At 41.2% G+C, this 18,827-nt stretch overlaps 1 protein-coding gene across 1 annotated transcript in view; it reads left to right on the top strand.

The window, feature by feature from the left end:
- Positions 1 to 18,827, top strand: part of LOC139716122 (uncharacterized) — a 106,701-nt gene that overhangs the window by 47,960 nt on the left and 39,914 nt on the right. The window contains exons 53-68 of the mRNA XM_071627678.1: positions 441 to 674; positions 1,105 to 1,251; positions 1,885 to 2,109; positions 2,872 to 3,072; positions 3,577 to 3,894; positions 4,383 to 4,497; positions 5,859 to 6,076; positions 8,830 to 9,147; positions 11,564 to 11,730; positions 12,392 to 12,551; positions 13,042 to 13,249; positions 13,654 to 13,892; positions 14,498 to 14,731; positions 15,538 to 15,684; positions 16,006 to 16,431; positions 17,122 to 17,442. Of these exons, the coding sequence (XP_071483779.1) occupies positions 441 to 674; positions 1,105 to 1,251; positions 1,885 to 2,109; positions 2,872 to 3,072; positions 3,577 to 3,894; positions 4,383 to 4,497; positions 5,859 to 6,076; positions 8,830 to 9,147; positions 11,564 to 11,730; positions 12,392 to 12,551; positions 13,042 to 13,249; positions 13,654 to 13,892; positions 14,498 to 14,731; positions 15,538 to 15,684; positions 16,006 to 16,431; positions 17,122 to 17,442 (3,678 nt within the window). The remainder of the gene's footprint in view (positions 1 to 440; positions 675 to 1,104; positions 1,252 to 1,884; positions 2,110 to 2,871; positions 3,073 to 3,576; positions 3,895 to 4,382; positions 4,498 to 5,858; positions 6,077 to 8,829; positions 9,148 to 11,563; positions 11,731 to 12,391; positions 12,552 to 13,041; positions 13,250 to 13,653; positions 13,893 to 14,497; positions 14,732 to 15,537; positions 15,685 to 16,005; positions 16,432 to 17,121; positions 17,443 to 18,827) is intronic.

The raw sequence follows: 18,827 nt of genomic DNA, 5'->3' as shown, positions 1-18,827 counted from the left end.
TAATGTACATTGTACCTTCCATGCATTCAAAAGATTTTATGATATTTGTATAATACAGATTATGATGATGAAGATACAATAACGATAATGACAATAATGATAATGTGATGATGGTAATTTTGATTACAAAGATGATGGTGACGATGATATCAATATGATGAAGATATGATAATGATGACAGTACTGATGTGATGATTGTGATATAACAATAATAATGTGATGATGGTGATGATGATGACAACAATGATGGTAGTCAAATTGTAGTCATAATCACAGTGACTGGTTTTTATAACATGTCGCTTCCTTTCTGTTTGAAGGGATAATCATCATATGATTCATGGGAGAATGGGACTGTGGTGGTGATAATGACGATGGGAATGCAGTGTCGAATAAAAGAGTGCTGAACTCTTCCATCGCCTTCCCCCTATTTTCCTTTGCAGGGTATCCACAGTGATATCCGCGGCCGGCAGCCCAACATCTCGGACACGACGAACGGGTCCGAGCTCTTCCTGCGCAAGAACCGCGACCGGCTCTCCCCGCGGCAGAACGAGGACCTCTCGACCAAGGCCTCCAACCTTCGCACCCACTACGACGACGTCTACAACCGCTCGGACGACTGGCTGAAGGAGGCCATCGACAGACTCAGGATGCTGCAGATTGACGAGGAGCAGAAGGTGAGGAGAGCATTAACCTACTGCATGCTAAGTCTCTGTTACCGGCCCCGTGTTAATCACTGGGAATTTGAAAATTGAGGAATCTATGGATTCAATTTTACATTCACTGTGTCAGATCTTTTTGCATTAAGCTTTTATGTTGCTTGATATTTTTGTGTTGTTATTTTGTATTTTAGGCTGTGTTTGTCATTTAATCACGAGCAGATCATGGGCAGTTTGTAAGCCATGTTTGAAAAAAAAAATGGTGGATTTTTCTTCTTTTATTTGAAAGAAATAATTACTTTTAGGTTCATCTTCAACATAAGGAGTGTGGTATTAGCATGGAAGGTAGTGAGTTAAAGAGCTGTGTTGTGTTAGGCTTTTCCATCCATTTTCCTCAGTTCATGTGACAAACATTTCTGTCATTCAAACTGTGATTGTTTTTTTCTAGATCCGCCTGGAGACTGAGCTCCGTGAGAAGGGCACCAAGCTTCAGGACCTCCTGGACTGGCTGGCCAAGGCAGAGCAGGCCCTTGCTGCAGAACAACCCCTCAATGAGAAGAGCCCTCAGGTCAAGCAGCAGTACACCAATCACAAGGTACGGGACTGATAGGCCACAAAATAACATGTATTGTGGGAAAAGAAAATTCTCAGTTACCATCAGGAAATCAGACGGACACATGTACTTTGTACATACCCATGTGTATTTTTCCATGGTCAGGGTTTACAGACCTTCAATAGTATCAAATGGTAGCAATGCATTGCAATCTTGTGGTAGGTTACATACACAAGTACATTGTATGTGTACATGTACAAGTGTATATATACTGTACAACAGTAGATACAGTACCTTTTTGTTGTTATACATCCTACTATTAACATGTTAAAGACTGGAGGTACTTTAACTGGGTCACATACAGCTGTACATCAATATACACACGTTGTAGAATTTCCTTGCAAACATGAGATAATGCAAAGATTGTTTGAAATACGATTAGCCTCTTCACTCACAAGGCATACGCACGTACAATGTATGCCTGGAAAGTGTATTAAAATGTGAAAGTGTTTGAAAAATTAATGTGTCTGCAGAAGGAAATACATATGAGAGGGTCACCAATAACAAATGAAAAAATGTGAAATTTGTGAGAGTGCCTGAACTCATCAGATGTGGTACATGTAGTTAGTTGAAGAGGATATGGGTTAATTTGAATGCATGTGTCATTTGATGCAGCCGCTACATGAGGACATCCAGGCCCACCAGCAACCAATCCTGCAGTGTGTGGAGGACATCGAGCAACTCCTCAAGACCCTGGGAGACAGGGTCGGACCCGCCGAGACCAAGCGCCTGCGGGACGGGCAGTCCGAGCTGCGAGGGCGCTATGATGCCGTGCTGACGCAGTCGTCAGACCGCCAGAAGACGCTCACACAGGCCATCGAGGACTTACAGAAGCTCGAGGTAAGTGAAGTGAACCAATACATTACGTGTATTTCAGCTGTGCATGGTGCGGCAAAAGTGTCAAAAACAATATAATACTGTATCTATAGAAAATTTGTTCTACATGTAAGTACCTCTTAAAACTGACAAAAATTGTAATACAAGATGCCGATTATAATCACACTGACATTTACTGGGATAAGTGCAGAGGGTCTTAATGACAAAGAGGTAATATTTTGCGTTTTGTCCCAATGTGATGAGATCGAGGCATACTAACAAAAGCAGCTGACAATTTTCTTGTTGGAATGGAGGCGTGAAATGCCCCCAGGACCACACATGAAACAGAATTAATATTTCAAATCATCACTTTCATATATGATTCAATATTGCTTCGTTCCTCATTTTGATATGCAAGTTCTGTATGACTGACGCGTCAATCAATTGTCATATTCTATCAATAACACTAATATGCAAATTGACCTTGCCTATTTCGTTTGAAAAGCAAATCAATAATTGGTTGTATCGTTCAAGTATTTTGTATTTTGCATGGTTTGACTCCCCATGAATAAAGAAATATGAAATCTTACATTGTACATAATGATTGGACGGATCCATAGTCATATGTCAAATAGTTGAAAGCAGCAATATTTGCTTTATGTGAAATTCATTTATGTTGTGCCTTTTGCCAATAGAGCCAGAAAGTCGATAGTTATACGTAAGTCAGATTCTGTTAATGCAGAAGTAATGTGCAATGTTTCCGTCTCCCTTTTTTTCTCCCCCCAGGTTGACTTCACAGAGTTCCAGGACTGGCTCCAGGGTGCCGAGCGCAAGATGGACACGACGGAACGGAACGTGGCCATCGAGCTGCAGCCGCTCAAGCAGCAGCAGACCGACCACATGGAGTTTGGAGAGGACGTCAACGACCAGAAGGGCGACTTGAAGTTCCTCAACAAGGCCGGCCAGACATACATCGACCTTGCCAAGGTGAGGTTCTTTAAGAGTTTGAGTCATAATTCAAAGGGCTTTTTTTAACCTGCCAGGAATGCTATGAGTGTGTTACAGTTTTACCTTTTCAAAGGAGTGTCATGTTTTTTCCAGAATTATTATTTTTTTCTACTGACAACATTACTAAAAAAAACTGATGAACAGATTAAGAGGAAGTTTTCAAGAAGGTTCATTTTTGTGAAAGGAACACATGATTATTTGTTGATGGTGATTCAGATCATGATTAGAATCCAGAATGTTTCTTTTTTTTAAAATTATGCACAATTCTATGGATTTGCGGAGCTGTATAGGCAAAAGTTGGCACTCTTTAAATCTTTGTAGTGTTTTGAAACCATTGTTTAGTGCTTGTTTGAATAATAATATCATGCACAATTGTACATGTACAGTATACATTTAAAAATATAGTGCCTGACATATAAAAAAAATTAATATCTTTTGAAACGCTAAAGAAATGACCTTTCCCCTTTTATCTCCTGGTGACAGGCCTACCGCCAGAAACTTGCCGAGTTCCGCAGCAGTCTCCCACGGCAACAGAGCCGTGCTTTCCAGGAGGCACCTGAGACGCACCTCCTCGCCGGGCAGCTGCGAGATGTCAACGACCGCTTCGACAAGCTCAAGGGACGCTACGGCAAGCATCTGCGACTCCTCAACGAGCTAGTCGCCAAGCACCAGACCTACACCGACAGTGTGAATGGCGTCTCCACATGGCTCGGGAACGCGGAGACTTCGCTCGTCAAGATGAAGAGTGAACCGATTGGCGCTACCAAGGAAACCATCTTGAGGCAGATCGAGAGAGCAGAGGTCAGTGCAACTGTCATATCTTTTTTTATACCCCTGCAGTGAAGTGTCAATTGAGGCATTTTTTTTTTTTGTACAGTACTTTGAAATTTCTCTGTCGATCATCTTTTCACATACATGTTGTAAGCTTTTGAAGGGAAGCTCATTTATGCTCGTGAAAATACAGTAAGTACAGGTAAGTCAAAGGTTGGATACCTATTACTGTTGATGCTCAATGTGTCGAATGAAACACATGTACCATTTATGCGAATTTACCAACTCATGCTTTATGTCAGGTTCCGCTACATTCCACCCAAAGCTGGCACTGATGTACGTGGTACTCTGGAGCTTGGATTGATTCTAACAATAGATTATGCACAACTGCATGAACATGTACATGTACAATTGTATCAATACTCTGTCAGAATACTCTTTTCCATCCTTTTTAGGGGACTGGAAAATGTACATGTTGTATACAGTAGTGTTTGATCATTTGAATCCTCTTCTCTCAGACTTTCCATCAAGATGTCATCGCCCACGCCAGCGATGTCGAGAATGTCAAGACCAACGGAGAGGACCTCATCGGCACACAGCCAGCCGTCAAACCCAATGTACAGAGGACCACTGGTATGTGATCTGTCATCCTGCACCTATTTCTCAGTGTACCATTTTTTCACTCTTATTATATTTAGAGTTGTGGCTGAACAATAGTAGGACCCATAGGATACTCAATTTATACTCTTCCAGTTGGCGAGATAGCCCAACATTATGATGTTAATTATCATTTTTATGCTGATGATATACAGTTATATATTTCTTATGACCCGAAGACTCCAGGAGCTTCTTTTAATGCCATCACTAAACTTGAAATGTGTATTTTAGATATTAAGAAATGGATGGTAGCAAATAAGTTGAAACTGAATGATTCGAAGACTGAGTTTTTTGTGGCAGCTTCAGCCCACAATCTGCGCGGTCTTTCAAACATTCAGCTCAATGTTGGTTGCACACTAATTAGCCCCTCAGAAACAATAAGAAATCTTGGTGTTATTTTTGATTGTCGAATGTCAATGTCTCAACATATTTCTCAAATTTGTAGTACTGTTACGTTTTATTTAAGAAATATTGCTAGGATTAGGAGATTTATTGATCAATCTGCATGTCATAACGCAGTGCGTTCTTTAGTTCTATCCCGTATAGATTATTGTAACGGGCTTCTCTCTTCCATTCCTTCAACTCAACTGGATCGTGTGCAGCGACTTCAAAATTGGGCAGCCCGATTAGTGTTTCAGGTTTCTAGGGACTACCCATCTCAGCCACTTCTGAAGTCGTTGCACTGGCTTCCTTTGAAGCAACGGATAATTTTCAAATTAGTTTTGTTTGTTTATAAAATCCTTAACGATCAAGCTCCGAAATATTTAGACGCCTGTTTGACTTTATATACACCTACTAGAAATTTGAGGTCATGTAGTGATCCGCTTCGTCTCACATACTCTGTTACTCGCACCTTAGCCGGTGATAGGACATTTACTGTGTCTGCTTCAAAGCACTGGAACAATTTACCACTTACCGTTAGACAGTCTCCATCAGTCAGTGTGTTCAAAAAAGCCTTGAAAACACATCTTTTCAGTAGCAACTAGTTCGTAGCTGTATATATAACATTTATCCAATTATACATACTGTCGTACATGTTTTGAATTGATTGTAAGCGCTTTGGGCCTTGTGGGAAAAGCGCACTATAAATAATAGTAATAATAATAATAATAATAATAATAACATAGTGGATTCACAGGACACTGACCTTTAGAATAAACTTGTCATCATTTTTAAAGTTTTGTTAGTCTTGGATATGTTGGTTGTACAAACTAATAGTGTTTTTATCGCAGAATTGTTAGATAGTGACATCTAAGAGTTCATGCTAGATTGAATTAATGCGCCTTGGGGCCCGTAATATTTCTAACCTCAACCTCCACCATTTATTAATCATTCAGGTGACATCGTCAAGCGCTACCAGGCCCTTGAGATGGGGGTCAACGACCTCCTGGAGAAGCTGCGCGTGGCGCTGGCCAACACCCAGGGCGTGACAGAGAACCTCGACATGCTCCTCAAGTGGCTGGATGAAGCGGAGAAGGAGCAGCACCGTCTGGAGAAGGGTACAGTGACTCCGGCCAGGAGGGAACCCATCCTGGAGCAGGTGGAGAACAACAAGGTAAGCAAGAAGAGGAGGAGGAGGAGTAGTAGTAGGAGGAGAAGCAGGATAGGGAAAGTTATGAGGAGGTGAGAAGGAGGAGGAAGAGGAAGAAGAACAGGACTAGGACAAGGAGGAGGAGGAGAATGAGGATGATGAAGAGTACCGTAGGAGTACTAGTAGTAGGAGAAGGAAGAGGTGGAGGAGGAAGAGGAGGAGTGGGAGGAGGAGGGGGAGGGGCTGGAACATGGGATGAAGGCCAGTTTCCATGGCAACAAGATGATGTAGGAGTAGATGAAATGGGGCAGATTAGATTGTGGATGTCATGAGGAGATTGGAATACAGGTTGTATGTTTAGCAAGTGTAAAAGGGCATGATGATGTTTCACTAGCGAGGCGAGGTTAATTCATGGGAGGCAGAAAGCGGAAGACTTGTTTCCATGACGATAAACTTCAGGATCTCTAGAAATTAATGATGGTATTGCTGTCTTTGACCTTTGCAATGAGGACCTGTGTGTAAGAATGAATGCATAAAAACCACATATTGATATTATGACACTCTTTTAAAGGTACATGTACATGTGTAGGTTCATGAAAAGGGACAGAATAGAAGTGCTCTACATGCAATTTCCTTCAGCACTGTTCCCTTAGTGGCTGGAGAGAAAAGATGCTTAGGAGAAATCACAATGGGGCATGTTAGAAGTGATTACAACTGTAAACATGTCATAATTACTTACTGCTTTGCTGTATTTTTGACACCATATGATACCCCATCAGCTTAAACAAGGCCAGAAAGTAAGTTTGCACAAACGTTAGGAATTTTGTGTCTCAGTGTGTTACAAGCCCATCCATTCATTTTGCATTTTGTTTCATGTTTAAAGTTTCAAAGATGTTTCATATGTTGCTGTCACTGCCGATGTTCATGTGTTTGTCTGCAATTTTGTATATCAAGTTTTCTTCATTGTACATTGTAGCTTGATTGTTGGATATTTCACACATCAAGCCTGCATTTCAGCAGAATAGTCAGTGTTTCAATGATAGAATGCTGCATGATGGTTATGATGTTTGCCTTTGAAGTTGATAATATTTTGATGTTTGCATCAAGAGTTGATATTAAGGAAAACCTACACAGAAAATTACAGATTAGTTTACCAAAAGCCATGTTTTGTCTTTTGGTATTTTTTGAAAGTTTTGCTGTTGTTTTTTCTAATTCAACTCAGATTATTTATTTTTTTATTATTTTTTTTTTATTTTTAAAGAAGTAATTGACATGTCTGTGTAGGTGAATAAATAGAAGCTTGTCATGTACATGTAGTGTCCCAATACTCCTATATCATTTACTACCAGTCGTAGATTCTCATAAACTTCAGACAGGACCAGTAAGGTGATTTCTGCAGGCAACAGGTTAACGCGTTAATAGTATAGATACAGTGTAGCTGTTTTTAGCCCATGCATACAGTATAGATAATAATTATGGTTCTGGCATGCATGCATCCATATACATGTACTTTTAACCTGTTATCCATTAAATTTTAAAATCTTCATAGACATTCTAGTTCCGTGTACAATTTTAGGTTAATGTAGGAAGACATGGAAATTGTGTACTATGTAAATGGTACGTGTACAACCTGTATTTGACGGTGTAAAAATAAGTAACATGCATTGTTAATATAATGCCAGTATTTTGGCATCAATACACTGTATATTGTATGTTGCATACACATGTAAAAACAAAATCTGTTAAACCGTTCATCTTTTTGAGAGCAAAAGGCTTGGCATTGCTCATGATAAAGTTATGTTGCATTCAAATCGTGTACATTTGATCTGCCTATCAAGTGGCATATGATGTTTAATGCACTATATATATATATATATATATATATACACTGTATATATATACATATATGTATATTTTTTTATTTATTTTTTTAATGTTTGGAGCAGCACGTAGTGCTTGGTGTATGCTTTAAAATAGTTTGCTTATTGTATAATTATCATGTATAAATCCATTGTTTGAAATTCAGAACTATCCTTGTTTTACCTGGAAACTTTTACTCAGGTGCCAAAAAGAATAAGCCACACCCCAAAACTAACTCAGTTATTATCTGTTTGACACATCTAGTTTTTTTCCCTTTGTTTCTAGTTTTTACTAATTTTTTTTTTGTTTGTTTTTTGCCTGAATTCAGTTTAAATCATATTCAAGAACTTTCAGGTTGAATTTCTCTGTGCTGTAACAGACACAGCTTTATTTGGAAGCCACTGCATGATTGCATTATGAACACTCGGTGTGTGATCTTCAGTATACAACAGTTTTGAAGGTTTTAAAGCTATTTATAAGTGCTTTGCTCTGTAATCTGAATTTGTGCCTTTCATCACTTGTTTTCTGTGTACTTTCTGTACTTACTGTTGCTTTGTTGCGACTTTTGCCTTGTGATACATGTACCTTTGCATCTAATGTAATTGTATCACATTTTGTTTGGGAAGTTACAGCAGAAAAAATCAACAGAATGAGTCAGTTGTCTAAATGTTCATGCTTTTTTGTCAAAAAAAAAGTATGGTCACAATGGTGTACAATGTACATGTATGTTTTGTTTATTCCTTATTTGCTGGTCTTTACAAAGGTATGGAATGTGATATCACATATTGCACTTACTGATACAACGTCCATCTGAATGACGGTAGCAAGCAACAACATACATTGTAAGCTGATGATTTTCAGGATTTGGAATGAGGTCACGTTTTCTCATTCTTCAACTTACTTCCTTTCATTTCAAGGTTCTCGAGGACGACATCGCCAACCACCGCACGGCGGTCGAGTCTGTCAACGTCGCCGCCAAGCAGCTCATGGCGACCGTCCCAGCCAGTGAGGCCAAGCTGGTGCAGGACAAGCTGAACTCGGTCAACGATCGCTACGGCAACGTCTCGTCTGCCGCCCGCGACCACGGCGAGGGCCTCCTCGCCCTCAGCAGGAAGCTGTCCGACTTCGAGAAGGAGGTGGATGACTTCGAGGACTGGCTCCTCCCTGATCTGGAGACCCTGGAGTCTGAAGGGTTAATGAAGCAGGAACTGGCCAACACAGCTAACACTCTCAAGGTAAGGAAATTCTCTGTTATAAAGCTCTGAAATGTTTCCACATGTGCATTGTATATCTACACATGATGATTGTACAGTGCACTCCCATTATAATGAAATGCTCGGGACCGGCAGTTTTCTTTCGTTATAATGAAATTTCGTTATAACCAAACAAATACAATATGTGACCGGCGACAACGGTTTCAGGCAAAAGTCGGGCATTTTGAAAATTCATTTTTTCACTGAATCACATTGCCCATTTCCTAAGCTTTGCATTGATATAAAACACTTGCATTCTTTGGCACCATAAGTGGGCATGGAAAGCGAAATAAAGTGCACTTTTTAAGTTGTTAGCCTGACAAAATGGCGAGAAAACAGGCTTTGAAGATTCACCTCTTTCTCAAAGACAATGTCCGAGCGGCAATGCGAGGTGAGAATCACCCATACGTACGATGGTGCCAATCGTTGTTAAGCTCCGCCTCTAGCAACCACATCGCCTTCTGATTGGCTCACTGAGAGAGTCAAATTTCCCGGGCACCCTTCCTAGGAGCTCAGCGTATGGAGCCGAAAAACAATGCGGTTCGCTCGGGTTTGTTTTACCATTACGTCTTTCAAGATGGCGGATACGATAGTTGCACGTATGGTGTACATGTGTATGGGCGCACGCATTACGCAATGGCATCCACACGCCATGACCATGTGCATGTAACAGGAGCGGGTGGCGAATCCACACATTTACAAATCGCGTTTTCATTGTTGTTGATTTGACTTTATCATTGGCGACCCTTTTGTAGGCAGAGAAATGCCAGTGCTGGCAAAGGTCACGCTTCCTGTTTGTTTTGCTTTTACAAGCCGTGCATATGTTGCCTTGTTCGTTGGTGTTAATTATATTAAAACAAACAAACAAACACGACTCGTTAGTTTCGTGCGATCTTGATGTGTAGTATTTGAATATAACTGGTTTCATGTGATCTCTCCTTTCCTCTCATCTACCTTCCCTTGAGTCAGTCTGCTGTCATAATTTTACTACATGTACAAGTAGACTATTGTTTTTTTCTTTTCACACGATTATGTCGTGCTAAATGATATTTGTTTCACTTCCGTTGTCGAACATTGTGGTAGAATAGTTTGGATAGAAAGCCAAACGAAGAGCACGCACTGCAGCGTATAAACCACTTAAGCAAGAACAATGGAGCATGTAATCATGCATGCGTGGACAAAGCATTCCCCAAACGCTGCAACTGGTGTCTCCGAAAGCCGAATTATGTAAATGTGTGCGACGCACCAGCCAATCGCATGCGAGACCTTGCGCCGTAGCAACGCTGGGGATATTGGCGCGGCGTTCGAAAGAAGCTCGAAACTGACGAGTGCGATCCAACATAGGGTGCTTAAAATTCCATTTTCGATAGGAAAAACGTAGTCTTATGCTATGAAATTTAGTGTAGATGTAGAAAACATATCAAAGATTTGATTTCTGCAAAAAACCCAAATCGACAAAAATAATGGTAAAGATCTTTGTACCCCGCCTAGGAGGAAATTTGCTCTTGCGACTTTTGCCTGAAACCGTTGTCGCGGGTCACATATAATACGAAAACAAGGAACCATGTATATATATCATATTATGTTTGCTGAATACTCATCATACACTGGAAAGCTATGCGAAATGTGATGGGATAACTGTATTACAGTTACTTATTATATAAATGCAAGTTCCCCTCAGAAACTGTGGTTGGCACAAGGAGCGAACACACAGTGGTGTAAAGCGTTCACCCATGCAGAGACGCTATAAATGCTTGTTCCGCTATGTATTTTCGAAAGTAATTCGCATTTCGTTATAATGGAGCACATTTTTTTTGTTTTTCTTTGTTTGTGGCGCTCGGAAAAGACTTCGTTATAACAGAAATTTTGCTATAACCGTGTTCGTTATAAGCGAATTTTGTACCATAGACTTTAATGGTGATAATTTTGGGACCAGAAGATTTACTTTGTTATAACGAAATTTTGTTATAACCGTGTTCGTTGTAACGGGAGTGCACTGTATCTTACTATTCTTGTTGCTTCAGAAGTTTTACAGGTGCGCACGGATGCTCCTGTTTCAATTAGAAAGCAAAAAAGACCAAAAAAAATCTGTGCTCTAGTAGTTGTCATATCAATGAGCATCAAGAAATATTCCTATAAAGTTCAAGAAGGTGTAGTTTATGAGTGATGTTGTTTTATTGGTTTTCGACAACACTCAAAGACTAACTTGTGTAGTGTTCCATTGCGCTGAAATGTCTTTGAATTCCTTAAAGAATTCTCTCAATGTTATAGCAACTTTAATTTTACTTTGATGTTGAGAGTGCTGTTAACATCATCCAGATACTATCCTCATTTGCCTTACACCTGAAATCATCTTGATGCTTTTGCAAAGTCATCATCTGCTCCCTTCTCCTTCCAGGACATTGGCCGTCGCCATGACGCCCACAAGGCCCAGTACGACCGCATCCACAAGCTGGCGGAGGCCCTCCTCTCGGACACCAAGGCCAACGACACGTCCTACGTCACGGCCGTCGTCAACAGTGTGGACAAGAACTACCTGGACTTCGAGGAAGCTCTCAAGAAGAGGTATGAGAGCTGTAGAAAATTTTGATCACCCGCTTGTGCTGAAATGCCTCCAGAATCTATCAGTCTGTCACCAGCAGTCCCTATTTAGATGATGTTATGCTGTACTCGGCAGTGTTCGGTCTCCAGTCCAGAAAAAAAAAAAAGTAGAGAGATCCTCAAACGTCAGTTATCATCTCAAAGGATTACAGGTCTACACATAGGATTGTTCATTATTTATTACAGTGTACAAGTGTAGGTGATTAATTTCCAATACTCGGTTAGAAATATTTGCTCTAGGCCATGGCGTGAAAAGGTTTCCAAATTATACCAAGTGGCAATGATTGCAGTTGCCATAGTAGCAACTGTATTCTTCACCTGATTGTTTTTTTCCGTACGTCTTCCAAGGAATTGCAATCACATAATTTAAATGTTGCAATTGTATTAACTTGTCTTGCTAAAATTGTAGTTGGATAGCCAGCTCCAAATGTAGTAAGTTGTGATTTAATGACAAAAAAAAAAAAATGAGCGAGTGTGAGCAGATCGATAGACCTTTTTACCCCCTAAAAAAGAAAAAAATGGTCGATATAAATTGCTACTCATCTGAATCATACACATTGAACTTAAGTTTTAGATCACAGTCAAAACATTAAGTGTCTCCTTCTGTCCGCATCGTTAACCATAGGAACAAGGACCTCGAGCGCAAGCGTGATGCAGAGAAGAAGTACGGCGACCGCCACCGCGACACCACCCAGTGGCTGAGTGGCATGGAGAGGAAGATCGGCCAGCTGCCGGTTAGCGGCAAGGACCTGCCCACTGTCCAGAAACAACTGCAGGAGGTCAAGGTACGCAATGGAACAGTTTTCATTAACAGGAGTACAGATAGAAAGGTGTAAGAAAAAAAAAAATCACCAAATCAAGGACAATCTTGACTTACACTGTATGCATTGTAGTACATGAAAATCCAAGAAAAATATGATGAAGACCTGTTCGATACTCTACAATGCATGTTTACATGCTTTTGTTATTGTTGGTGCGTCTAAAATTTATGTAAATTCTTATAGGTTGTGGTACCCCAATTGTTTGCAGGTGACATGCTGTCAAGAAATCATTCGATACATTAAGTGCCCGAATACAAGCCTCATCAACTGAGGATCACTCATACAGAGAAGGAAAAAACTCAAGGAGCTGAATGAAATTAACTGTCCATACTGCCTTTGATGTTGGACACACAAAAAAGAAAAATTGCTTCAATTTGTGTATGTATTACTGCAACACAAAAGTCATGGTAGCAACTAATAGATTAATTGTATCTACTTTCCTACTCCCCTACAGCCAATACAGCAAGAGGTGATTGGCTACAAGCCCAGCATTGAGACCTGCAACAAACTCGGCCGGAACTACGACGCGGTCATCCGCGAGACGGACCAACCGATCGTGTCCCAGCCCCACATCAGATCCCTGCAGGCCACCATGCCCAAGTCTGGACAGGTCAAGCAGGCAGCACCCGTGGATCTTGACCGCAGCGGAATGTACATGGATGGTCAGTCCTCTCGTATCATCTGTTGGACTCATGTTTGATTAATAGGATAGTCATTCACACATTTCTGAACATGTACATGATTGTATACATGCAAACTATACAATAAAATTAAATTCATGTCAATTCAGATTAATGACAATTCAAACATTCACGTATTAAATTATCTGTACTCTATTAAAGTCACTGTGTGTCAATAATTTGTCCTAACTTCATGTAGTGTGGTGCATTGTCTGTGATATGATTTTCATTTTGTTTGTTTTTAGTTCCCCTTTTCAGTGCTGAACTTTGTTCCATTAGCAAGCAAAATTTAAATGCTAGGTCCTGTTAACATTGTCACTGCAACATACCGTGAAGTTCACCTACATTTCATAATGAACTTTCTCCCTCGATTCCTTCTCAACCAGATGAAACACCCACAGAGCGCCAACTCAACGATGTCAACCGACGCTACGACGAGCTCCTGGCCGACCTCCAGTTCCGCGTCGACGACCTGAACCTGACCCGGCAGTACATCGAGCGGGACGGGAAGGTCGGCGAGCAGATGGAGTGGGTGACCGCCACAGAGGCCAAGCTGACCAAGGCCGAACCACACATTCCGGCCGTGGACATTGAACCACTGGAGAAGGAGATTGGTGTCCTTGAGGTAGGGGGACTGAGCAGGACAGGACCGTGAAGTCCATCTCAAATCGTCTGTTGTGAGAGTGTCCTCAGATTTGAAGCATTCCAAATGTTGACACTTTCATGCTCGATCTGTTCAAAGTTGCAGTTGCACTGTATGTGTATTCAGAAGTTTCCTTGAATAGTGCTAACATTGGTCACAGAAACTTACTGTTTGAGTGCAAGCTGTGAAGAACTGTTAATCAGAATGAAATCCTGAAAAGATGAGGATATTGGCGCATCTCACAGAGTGTGAATTCCGCAGAGAATATGTCAAAGTGTAGGGTACAATGATATTTTGGTTTTAGGAAGAAATATTTGGGAAAGTGTTTCGGCAGAAATTAGTCATCTCAAGAACAACTGCAATGCCAAACTTATTTCATTAAAAGACTTATTCAAAAACATTTAATGAAAGGTCTTGCTACAAATCATTCAGCCTTCAGATCTGTTTTGAGAAAGGATTATTTTGTGAATCATGGAACATTCTACAATTACTGCATACCCATCAGTAACCATGTACTTTTACTTTGAAATGCGTCTTCCCAGTCTTTATTGAGCTGTTTTTCACCGACACAATGTTTTGTTTTTCAGAATCTCGTCACGGACATCGCCAACCACAAAGTGCCGGTCGATGATGTCAGTCTGCGCAGCGAGCAGTTCGTTGGCGACAACAAGGAGAACCTGCCATACGACAAGCAGGACGCACTCAACCGGCGGACGGTGGGGCTCAAGGACGGCTACAACCGGCTCCAAGTCACCTCAGGGGACTGGCTGAAGAATGCCCAGGACGAGCTCAACCGCCTCAAGCAAGAAAGGGACCAAGTGGTAAGCCATCCATAATGCATCTCTTTGTAATGACCAAAATTATTCAATCACACGGAGCACCAGAAGGATACACGGACAGCTTTGATCCAATGCATGCAGTACGAGGACAATCATTGTTCATAAGCATGAAATATCAGAAGGATATATGTTGCAATGTCAGATTTGATCCATCAATCCGGGAACTGTACGAGCACCGTGACTGTCATGCAGTGTTGTACATTTGATTGCTTGACAGCTGTTTGAAAAGATTCAGCAGTTCATCGAATAAAAAAGATAATAATGATAAAAAATAAAGCTTCCTTAATGTGGAATTTGTGAGTCAAGTTGATTAAGATAAATATATTTCTGCACCTGTTCTCATTGTCGCAGCATTCCACAGTGAAAAGTGCACTTTACATTTCAATCAATCTTATAAGGACAGTTGCATTTTAATGGATTTCGCGTGGTTTGCGTGTGTATTGTTCTTAATCTGTTGTTTTGAGATATTTGCAATGAAACTCTGATAGAAATAATTTACTACAGAAAAGATAGCCATTTTATAAGGGTAACCACTAAAGCCAAGTTCACATACATACTGTACATCTGTTTGATCTTTTTTTGTGCAGCATTTCTGTTATAAAATAGGGGAATGGGAGGATTCTATATGTACAGCTTGTACATAAGAAATTATGAGCTGGTGTATCATGGAGAGACAGATGAACTCTTTTTACAGTAATGTTATCGAGGGGCTTAGCCGTGCTCCTGATTGTGGATCTCTATAAAGGCAGAGGTCATCACCTTCACCCGCATTTCCCTCCTGTCTCTAGATGTCTCTGGCAGAGAGATTGAAACGCGCCCTGGCCAGCCTCGCCGATCTCCTGGACTGGGTTGCTGAGGCAGAGAGGAGGCTGGGATCCGAACAGCCGATGTCGGAGACTCCAAAGAACCTCGATGGACAGGCTAGAGACCACAAGGTAATGAAAGCAAAAGCTTCAATCTCTAGTTGACTGCTTAGAAGTGAAGGATTATGTGTACATACAATCAAGATCTCACAGAAGTATAAACTAATGGACAAGTGTTGTTGGTTGTGATTTGTTTGCTCTTTTTGTCACATATTATATTATAAATCACCTCCTCCCCATTCATGTGATGAAATGTCTGGATTTGCTTGTGTATAAGCACTCGGGGAATAGTAAAGAGTATGAAATGTTACCGTTTTATTATGATGTAACTTGTGGACTTGTTGCACAGAGTTCTAATGGTCGCATGTTTTTTCTCTGTGTTTCCCTCTCCAGGTTCTCAATGACGACATTGTCGCCCACCAACAGCCAGTGGTAGAGGTCGTCCAGACGGCCACACAGCTCATTGACCAGTTCGCCGACCGCCTCAAGCCCTCGGACCGCGCCAAGCTGCAGGACCTCAGCACGGAGCTGAAGGTCCGCTACGACGCCGTCTACGTCCAGTCCCAGACCAGGCAGAACCGCCTGACCGCCGCCCTCCCCGAGCTGGCCAAGATCCTCGAGGACGACATCGAGCTCAGGCAGTGGCTCGGCGACGCCGATCGCCGCCTCGGGGTGCAGGAGAGGGACATCGGGCGCGACCTCGACACCCTCAGGGGACAGTTCGAGAAGCAGAGCGAGTTCAATGAGGAGATTCTGACCGAGGGCGCGGACGTCCGATTCCTAAACATGAACGGCAAGAGACACACGGATGGAGAAAAGGTGAGTGACCACAAGGGATGCGGTCTCATAATTTTGAAGATGTAGACCTTTTGGTTATCAGTGTAGTAGTACGTGTAGCAAGTGCTGTAACTGACAAAATGCAATAAATTTATCTTGCTATTCTCAAAGGTTAACGTTTAAATTCTGTGGAACTGCAAGCAGTGTAATTATCCCATGCCAATTAACAGCTATTGGCGGTTTTTACCATTGCTAATGAGGGTTACGCTGAACTACTGTATAACATAGGATACACATGAAATAAGATACATGTATACATGTACAATATGATATCATTGGTATGCTGTGTTTGAGCAGACACACAATGTACCATAGGTGTAGAGTGAGATCTATCCAATTTGACATGTACATTTGTACTGTACATACATTGCAGTTCCATTCATTCAGAAGGGCAGTTTTTCACTGTTAACACATGTTACAAATAGATGCATGGACTGCTTCACATTTTTGTTAGTACACTACCACTGTACACTGTCTATTACGTCTGAATTTATTTTGGCTGTTTCCTTTTAAACTGTAGTTCAAAGGTTTGGTATCCGGTTGTCAGTGCTATCATAGTATCTTGCTTTGTCCGTCATTTGTTTCTCCTCATTCAATGTTGCTGAAAAGTTCGCTGCAATTTCATCATCATCTGTTATTTCCAATCCCATTCATTCACATTCCCTCTCACAGGCCTACCGCCAGGAGCTCGGCGACTTCCGAAAGGCCGTCCTCCCACGAAAGTTCAACGACTCCTTCCGGGAGGAGCCCGAGCCCACCGTCATCCGCGACAAGCTGACCGAGGTCAACGGTCAGTACGCCGACCTCAAGGGCCGCTCCTCAAACCTGACCCAGAGGCTGCGCATGCTGGTTGACCACCACCAGCTCTTCAACAACGCCGTCAACGGGATCACTCCCTGGCTCGGTAATGCGGAGACCACGCTGGAGAAACTCCTGAAGGAACCGATCAGCGCCGACCCGGCGGCCATCGAGAAGCAGATTGAGAAACTCCAAGTAAGCAGACAATCTCTTTAAGCCATTCCATGCAAGATCCTGGTGTCCTTTGTATCAAGTCTACGGGGATTTCAGGATTAAGTATGGAACAGGTTAACTGTCAAAGCACTCACCTTAAGCTCAACAGAGGTTGTAGACAAGCAGAAAATGTTGTTGTTTGTGTTTTTACCTGTCCAATTCATTAGAATTAGATTTCACTCGCCCCAATTGTATAGCATACTGTGCATTTCTTTAATTGTGTGGCTAGGCTCTCTTTTTATGTTGCCAATGTACTCAAGATACGTAACTGTCTATCAGTGAAACCCCGCCCCCTAGAAATAAAAAAAAGTGACCCTTTTGCTGGAGTCAGACCAGCCAACTCAAGTGAACTTGTATGAAGCAGTCCTTAACAAATGATATTGTGATATACACTGTACAATATAGATTAATAGCGCAACATGAGGGCTGATCATCGACAGTTGATTTAAGGGCATTTTTGTTAATGGGCAGATAAAGCATGCTAGCAAAATTTACCTTTTGATGAACTTAGCAAAATAAGGGTAAAAAAGTAGCCAACTTTTGGTTGGATTAATCCTTGTTATTAATTTTGAAATCTATCCTTTATTTCACTATGTAATCTCCTGTGCCTTGTCAGGATATGACAGTGAGTAAAAATTATACACCGTAGGTGTACACCGTGTAGTACCTGTGTCTGTGAATGTGTACCCTGTACGTCCATCACAACAGTGTAATTGTATCATATATTTTGACCTGTGTTATCTATGAATCTTGTTTGCTTGCAGTTGTAACTGCATGTTTAGGCATGTGAGTTTTAAACTGTGAATCAAGTGTATGGATAGCACATGTGCATGTAGGTGTGTGTCTGTATGCAGATGTACAATTGTATTGTGTATTTATTTTGCATGTTTTATTCTGAATTCCTGTACATGTAAGTTTGGAGATCAGCGTCAATATCAAATTGTAATTTTGCAGCATTCACATGTGTTGTTGTTTTTATATATTATGAGGAATACAAGTACTCACAAGAATGAGATGGATCACTGGATTTAGTGTTTAGCCCAGAAAGTTTGCATTTCCATTAGTGTTACACATGGAAGCTTTTATGGTGTTTGATTTATGGAAATACATGTAAGAGCAGTTAAGTACTAATGACAATGTTTGCAATGGTAAGAAGAAGAAGAAGAAGAAAAAAAAGAAGAATGTAGGGAGATGACTTGTTCAGAGTATACTCCTAGAGAGTACATGTACTTTCTGTGCGTCCCACATTAGCTCTGCTTTTGGCATATCAGTTTGATACAATGTCCAATGTTATTGTAAGTTGCATGTAAATGTGAAACCTGTCTAGCAGCCTATCACTCATGTAGCATCAAGAATCAGAACAATAC

The sequence above is a fragment of the Diadema antillarum genome, unplaced genomic scaffold (genome assembly GCF_040938485.1).
Source record: "Diadema antillarum isolate AM-2024a unplaced genomic scaffold, OU_Dant_1.0 scf00000061, whole genome shotgun sequence".
Classification (NCBI taxonomy): domain Eukaryota; kingdom Metazoa; phylum Echinodermata; class Echinoidea; order Diadematoida; family Diadematidae; genus Diadema; species Diadema antillarum.
This window is presented reverse-complemented; position numbering and strand designations above follow the sequence as displayed.